This window comes from Plecotus auritus (genome assembly GCF_963455305.1).
Source record: "Plecotus auritus genome assembly, chromosome: 8".
Taxonomy (NCBI): Eukaryota; Metazoa; Chordata; class Mammalia; order Chiroptera; family Vespertilionidae; genus Plecotus; species Plecotus auritus.
In genome coordinates, this window is record NC_137782.1 from 149,894,651 (window position 1) to 149,902,156 (window position 7,506).

Consider the following 7,506-nt stretch of genomic DNA (forward strand, 5'->3'; position numbering starts at 1 on the left):
CCTGAAGGAATCAGTGTTCCTCTCAATTTCCTCACCCACTTCCTGGGCTCTGCAAGTTGCCCGGTGCTCCTAACTCTGGAAAGTCCCTTCCCTTTCTCGCTCTGCAATCTCCAAGTGTCTGGCAGCCCAGGTTGGGCTGCCTCCCTTCTGGTCAGGGATAGGGAGCCCACACCCAGACGTTTGCCCTTAGACTTGCTTACAAATCCTAGCTGGAATGAAGACCAGTTGCTGGAGGCTCTGGCAGGGCTCCAGGCCAAAGGACAGGTTTTACCTTTTGCGCACAGGGCACTCCTGCCAGCCCCTCCTCCCTTTCAATGGCTGGGGATTTGCATTTCCTTCCCCAGGCTCACGCATGCTCACTGGGCAACTGTGAGGGCCCAGAAGAGATCCCCAAACTCACATTTCCTCTAAGAACCCTCCTATGCCCACAAATACAAAATCACCAGTTTTGAAATGTCTCCCTCATGTCATAAGGAGGGGCTTTTGGGGGTGCTGGCAATGTTCTATTTCTTGACCTGGGTGGTGGTTACAGGATATTTGTATATCATAGTAAGTCATTAAGCCATACATTTACATTCTATACACTTCTCCATATGTGTAATATATGTATATTCACAATAAAAAAAAGACAAAAAAAGGAAGTCCTGCCCCTTCCCCAACTCTTAATCTGATTGATCCATTTGAACCCATGTCTCTCTGCGCCCAGCCCCTGCTAGAGAAGGAGATCCTTTGTCTTCAAGGAAGTTCCTGGAAGAAGCAGAGTCATTGAGAAAACAAGACACTGAATCCAGCTCTGATTCTGTCATGGAAATAACCATGCTGTCATTGTTTTGAGAAGGAATCCAGAGGTTAAGGAGGTGGTGGGGCTCAAACTGGGCCTGAAAATATAGGTGGGACAAGAAGCAGAGGAGGGCATTTTACCTGAGAAAATGGTATGAGCAGAAGCTGTTAGGTGCAGTGGAGCTTGATGTGTTGGGCAGGCAATGAAAGACCCCGGTACTGAATAGTTTATAGGAGGAAGGCCTTCTTAAAGAACCCTAGATGCTGCCCTTCCCTGGCCCCAAACAATGGCAAAGTGGATGCCACTTATAGCACAAGCCTGCCTCATTGGAATGGAGGCATACGGGCTCTCATGCAGGAGCAGACATGTGGGATTCTCATTTCTTGGTTTGTCTTGTTGTTTTGCTCAAGCCACAGGCCCATTGGCCTCATAATCCCCATTCCAGACAGACTAAGAGTTACAGCTGCCAGATGCATTACACGGGCACCCACATGCCTGCAGAGACGGTTGCTCAATCCTGACTTTTAAACCTGCCCCACCTTGCAGCTGCCTTCAGGTCGCTGCACTGATCAGCTGTTGAGAAGTGGGAGGGGGCAGGAGAACTCAGGACTGAGTTTCTGGACGGTGACTGTGACAGGCTCTGAGGGGATTCCACCCAAGCCCTGGAGCCCTGGAGCCCTGGGACTTCACCCACCATCACCAAGGATGTGGCCGGCCACCTGAGGCTGTGGGTGAAGATGCCATGAAGTGCTGGGAGCTTCCCAAACTCCAGGCAGGGCTCCTAAGTGTAATATAAGGAGGCAAAACTAGGCTGTGTTTCCACTTACTTTAGCGAGTGGAAACCAAGTCAGTCACAGGCACTCTGAATACACAGAGTGACTGTGAGGAGGAACGAGGCCTGAAGCAGAGAAGAGACACTAATCATGGTAGTAATAGTAGTAGTAATGATGATAACTACCAAGCATGAGGATTAAGCTATATATTCATTTCTTTTATTTTATCTTCACAATAATTCTGTTGGGGATGTTATTATTTACATTATACAGATGAGGCTTCAAGTGGTGAGCTACTTTACCAAAGTCATACAAAATGGTAAATGCAGCACTAGGACCTAAATTTGGCAGACTGACTCCCGAGCCCACCCTGAGGAGCCAGCGATGCCCAGGTCAACCTCGTCCTGGCCTGGAGAGGGTGTCCCTCCCCACTGGAGCAGGCCAGCCCCTGTGGTGGGTGTGGCCCCCTTAAAGACTATCTGGCAAATTTTGCTTGCTCTGGTTTCTCATTAAACTGCTTTTGGATTGCCTTCTCACATACAGGAGTGGAGAGGGGGGAAGGCCAGGATCTGCCAACACAACAGCTGTATTTTTCATTAGTAAATTAATAAACTGTCTGCCTGGTTCACACACGTATCCATTTCTGATATCCCGGTTAAGGTCAGCCTACCCCAGACCTGAAGCCCACTGTATGCCAACTTTATTGAGATTCTGAGCATGCAAGGGAAGCCCCCAGCATGGCCTGTGTGCCAAGGAAATCCCTCTTGGCCTCCTTTTGCAGACTTGGCCAGCCTTCCCTGGTGACAGCCTGGCTCTTCAGATCAAGCTGCCTGGGCAGACTGCGAGGGTCGCCTGCAGAAAGAAGGAAGAAACAGTGCCAGGTTCCAGTGTGTGTTCCAAGTTCCACATTCTGCCTGAGGACTCCAGGCGCCGGAGCAAAGGCAGGCCCTTGGCAGCGGACTGGTGAGGGTACATTTTTCCTTCTACACACATAAGCTGGGGCGTCCTAGATCTCCTGCTCTCTCTGCTTACCCAGGGAGCATTTCCACCCCCGCCTAACCATTTAGTTGACTTGTCTTATTTAGGAGCAGAGAATGTTTTGCTCTATTTACAAAAGTGCAGTCTTAAAAAAAATTACATCCTAAATTAATGTGGGAATTTTCTTTTTAATTTCTGATAGCAGTTTGTAAGGTTGAATCCAGAGTCTTGGTCTTTGTCACCATCACTGGGTCATTTTCACCAAGCTTGGTGTATCTTTCTGGGACAGCATTCTATTTTGTTATTGTGTTAAAAAACACACCACATAACATGAAATCTACCATCTTAACAGATTTTTAAGTTACAGTATAGTATTGTTAATATTGTAAACTATAAGCACATTGTTGAATCTCTAGAACATTTTCATCTTGCGTGACTGCAACTCTATAACCATTGACATCAACTCCCCAACTTTCCCTCCCCTTTGCCCCTGGCAACCACCATTCTATTTTCTGCTTTTATGAATTGGTCCACTTTTAATACTTCATGTAAATAGAATCAGGCAGTATTTGTCCTGTGACTGGCTTATTTCACTTAGCATAATGTCAAGGTTCATCCATGATGTAGCGGGTTACAGGATATCCTTGTCATATTTTCAAGTCACAATAATATACCATTGTATGTATATACAACATTTTCTTTATCAATTCAACTCTCAACGGTACTTAGGTTGTTTCCATCTATTAGCTTTTGTGAATAAGGCTGCAATGAACATGGGGGAGGGTCTCTTTGAGGTCCTATTTTCAACTCTTTTGGATAAATGCCCTAAAGTGGGATTGCTAGATCATATAGTAGTTCCGTTTTAACCTTTTAAGGATCCTTCATGCTGTTTTCCATAGCTGCAACACCATTTTACGTTCCCACCAATATTATACAAGGGTTTCAATTTCGCTATATCTTCTCCAACACATTATTTTCAGCTTTATTTATTTATTTTTTTTGGCGGGGGGCGGGGGGAGGGTGAATAATGGACATCCTAACAAATATAAGGTGATATATCATTGTGGTTTTGATTTGCAATTCCCTGATGATTAGTGATGTTGAGCATTTTCTTATATACCTTTTGGGCATTTATATGTCTTCTTTGGAGAAATATCTATTCTTTAATTTTTTTTCTTATTGAGTTGTAGAAGTTTCTTATATACTTTGGATATTAATCCCTTATCAGATATATGGTTTGCAAATATTTTCTCCCATTCCATAAGTTGCCTTATTGCTATACTGATCATTTTATGTGCTGCACAGATTTTGAGTTTGATATAGTCCTATTTGCTTTTGTTGCCTATGCTTTGGTTATCATGTCAAGAAGTCATTGCCAAGACCAATGTTATGAAGTCTTTCCCAATGTTTTCTTCTAGGAGTTTTATAATTTTAGGTCTTATGTTTAAGTCTCTAATCAATTTCAGTTGGTTTTTATGTTATGTAGGTATTTAATTTTCCCATCGCCATTTGTTGAGGACACTATCCTTTCTCCACAGTCTTGGTACCCTTGTCAAAAATCATTTCACTGTGTATGTGTGGATTTATTTCTGGGTTCTCTGTTCTGTTGCATTGGTCTATATGTCTGTCTTTATTGTGCCATACTATTTACGTTAGTGTAGGTTTGTAATATGATTTGAAGTCAGGAGTGTGAGACCGCCAGCTTTGTTCTCTTTCAAGATTGCTTTTGGCTATTCAGAGTTCTTTGTAGTTTCCATATGAATTTTTAGGGTTGTCTTTTTCTCTTTCTTCAAAAGATGCCATAGGGACATTGAATTTATAGATAGTTTTGGGTAGTATGAACATCTTAACAATATTGTCTTCTAATCTATTAACATGGGATATCTTTCCATTTATTGAGTCTTCTTTAATTTCTTTCAGCAGCATTTTGTAGTTTATAGTGCATGAGTATTTAGCTTCCTTAGTTGAGTTTATTTCTAGTATTTTGTTTTTTGTGGGCGATACTGTAAATGGGATTGTTTTCTTAATTTCCTTTTAGATTATTTGTTGCTAATGTATAGAAACACAACTGATTTTGTATATTGATTTTGTATCTTGCAACTCTGAATTTGTTTATTAGTTCTAGCATTTTATTTTTTGTGGAATTGTTAGGGTTTTCTAGATATAACATCATGTCAGCTGGGAATAGAAATAATTTTACTTCTTTCTTTTCAATTTGGATGCCTTTTATTTCTTTTCTCTTGCTTAATTGCTATAGCAAGGACTTTTAATATTATGTTAATAAAAGGGGTAAGTGTGGGCATCCTTGCTTTGTTCTTGATCTTAGAGGGAAAAACTTTCACTTTTTCATTGTTGAGTGTGATGTTATTTCCTTTTATTCCTAGTTTGTTAAGTGGTTTTTATTATGAAAGGGTGTTGAATTTTCTCAAATTCTTTTTCTACATCTATTGAGATGGTCATGTAATTTTATCCTTCATTCTGTTAATGTGGTGTATCACATTGATTGATATTTGTATGTTGAACCATTCCTGCATCCCAGGGATAAATCCTACTTGTTCCTGGTGTATGAACCTTTTAATGTGCTGTTGAATTTGGTTTACTAGTATTTTGTTGAGGATTTTCACACCTGTGTTCATCAGGGATATTGTCTTGTAGTTTTCTTATAGTGTCTTTGTTTGACTTTGGTGTCAAGGTAATGTAGGCCTCATAAAATATATTTGGAAGCATTTCTTCCTCTTCATTTGTGGGGGGAATAATTTGAGAGGGATTGACATTCATTTTTATTTTTATTTGTAGTAGAATTCTCCAATGAAGCCATCTGGTCCTGGGCTTTTGTTTGTTGGGAGTTGTTGTGTTTTTTTTTAATTACTGACTTAATCTCCTCACTAGTTATAGACATGTTCAGATTTTCTATTTCTTCATGTCTTTTTCTTCAGTCTTGGTAGATTGTATGTTTATAGGAATCTACCCATCTCTTCTAGGTTTTCCAATTTGTTGGCATATAATTGTTCGTAGTAGTATCTTATAATTCTTTTTATTTCTGTCACATCAATAGTAATGCTTTCTGTGTATTGAACCATCACTGCCTAGAAAACTTCTGGACTAGGTCTGCCCTAATTGTCTCATTATTATTTGATGACAAAAAGGTGGAAAGTATAATAAAGAGAGAACCCTAGGAACCCAGGTTCAAGTCTTTCTTCTTCTAAGGCAGTGGTCGGCAAACTGCGGCTCGCGAGCCACATGCGGCTCTTTGGCCCCTTGAGTGTGGCTCTTCCACAAAATACCACGTGCGGGCGCGCACATACAGTGCGATTGAAACTTTGTGGCCCATGCACAGAAGTCGGTTTTTGGCTCTCAAAAGAAATTTCAATCGTTGTACTGTTGATATTTGGCTCTGTTGACTAATGAGTTTGCCAACCACTGTTCTAAGGTATGACCTTGGACAGGTGGCTTTCCCTCTCTGGGTCTCATTTTCCTCATCTGTGAAACGAGTAGCCAATAGATGGTCTCTAGGATCCTTTTCTTTGGATGTTGACTCTCTCCTTCCTCCCCTTACACACTCCACAGCTAAGGAAGTGGAACTCCTAAAACTCTGCCCTAATCAAAGCAACCAGAGGGTCTGCCAGCTCTCCCTCCACCTCCTTTTCCAGGAGCAGCCATGGCCCTGAGTGATGCCGATGTGCAGAAGCGGATTAAGCACATGATGGCTTTCATTGAGCAGGAAGCCATTGAGAAGGCAGAACAAATAGATGCCAAGGCTGAGGAAGAATTCAACATCGAGAAAGGACGCCTTGTGCAAACCCAGCGACTGAAGATTATGGAGTATTATGAGAAAAAGGAAAAGCAAATAGAGCAGCAGAAGAAAATCCAGATGTCCACCATGAGGAGTCAGGCAAGGCTGAATTTCCTGAAAGCCCGGAATGACCTCGTCTCAGAGTTGCTAAGTGAAGCAAAGTTGAGACTCATCAGGATTGTGGAAGACCCAGAAGTCTACCAGGAGATGTTGTATAAACTGGTGCTACAAGGTCTGTTCCGACTGCTGGAGCCTGAGGTAATTATACGCTATAGGCCACAGGACTACCTCCTGGTTGAGGATGCAGTGAAAAAAGCCATCCCTCAATACAAGACAGTCTCCAAAAAACATGTGAATGTCCACCTTGATCTAGAGGTGCACCTGCCTATGAATGCAGCGGGAGGTGTGGAGGTCTACAGTAGCAATCAGAAAATAAAGGTTTCCAATACTCTAGAGAGTCGACTGGATCTCTTAGCCCATCAAAAGATGGCAGAAATCCGAAAGACCTTATTTGGAGCCAATCCCACCAGGAAGTTTTTTATATAAACCTCTGGGAAATGAAGCTCATGTTGAACTTCTGAGCCATAAAAGCATGTTATTAAGGCAAAGAAAACTAGTCATGTTTCCTCTTCTTTGTTGCTCTGAAATGATTCTATCTTCTTTTAAGAAATACCCTTTGAATAGCTAAAGGCATTCTACTTTGGAATAAAGCCTGACTTAATGCTTAGAAATCTAATTCCAGTTCATCCATCCATACCACAGCTTCTGCTCAGTTCTGCAGTCTGGTTGAAGGGAGTAAAGACGAGATGTCTATTCTTTAGCTCATCCTCAAGGTGAGATGTGAGTGGTATTTTTGGCTTATGGGTCTGAGTGCTCTAAATTTCTTTAGTATGTGTGTGAAGAATGTTTTCCTTCTTTTGTTTCAACATCCTGTACTTATGTTGTTTAAAGAGATTTAGAGATCTTCCTCTTATGTACAGGGTCAACTCCATGGGCATATGCGACCAGTGCAGTCACTCACACAGGGCTCCATGCTCAAAAGAGCTCAGTGCTTGGGGTTTAATGCTCTGTAGCCACTGCCTTGAAATTCTGTTTTTTAAAAAATTTTTTTAAATTTTATTGAGTTCAGAGAGGAAGGGAGAGGGAGAGAGAGATAGAAACATCAGTGATGAGAGAGAATC

At 41.8% G+C, this 7,506-nt stretch overlaps 1 protein-coding gene across 1 annotated transcript; it reads left to right on the forward strand.

Moving 5' to 3' along the window:
* Positions 1-6,190: 6,190 nt before the first annotated feature.
* ATP6V1E2 (ATPase H+ transporting V1 subunit E2) lies at positions 6,191-6,871 on the forward strand (the record flags this gene model as incomplete). Its single annotated transcript, XM_080684221.1, has 1 exon — positions 6,191-6,871. One exon carries the CDS (start codon positions 6,191-6,193, stop codon positions 6,869-6,871), a length of 681 nt encoding a protein of 226 aa, XP_080540347.1.
* Between the last annotated feature and the right edge of the window lie 635 nt (positions 6,872-7,506).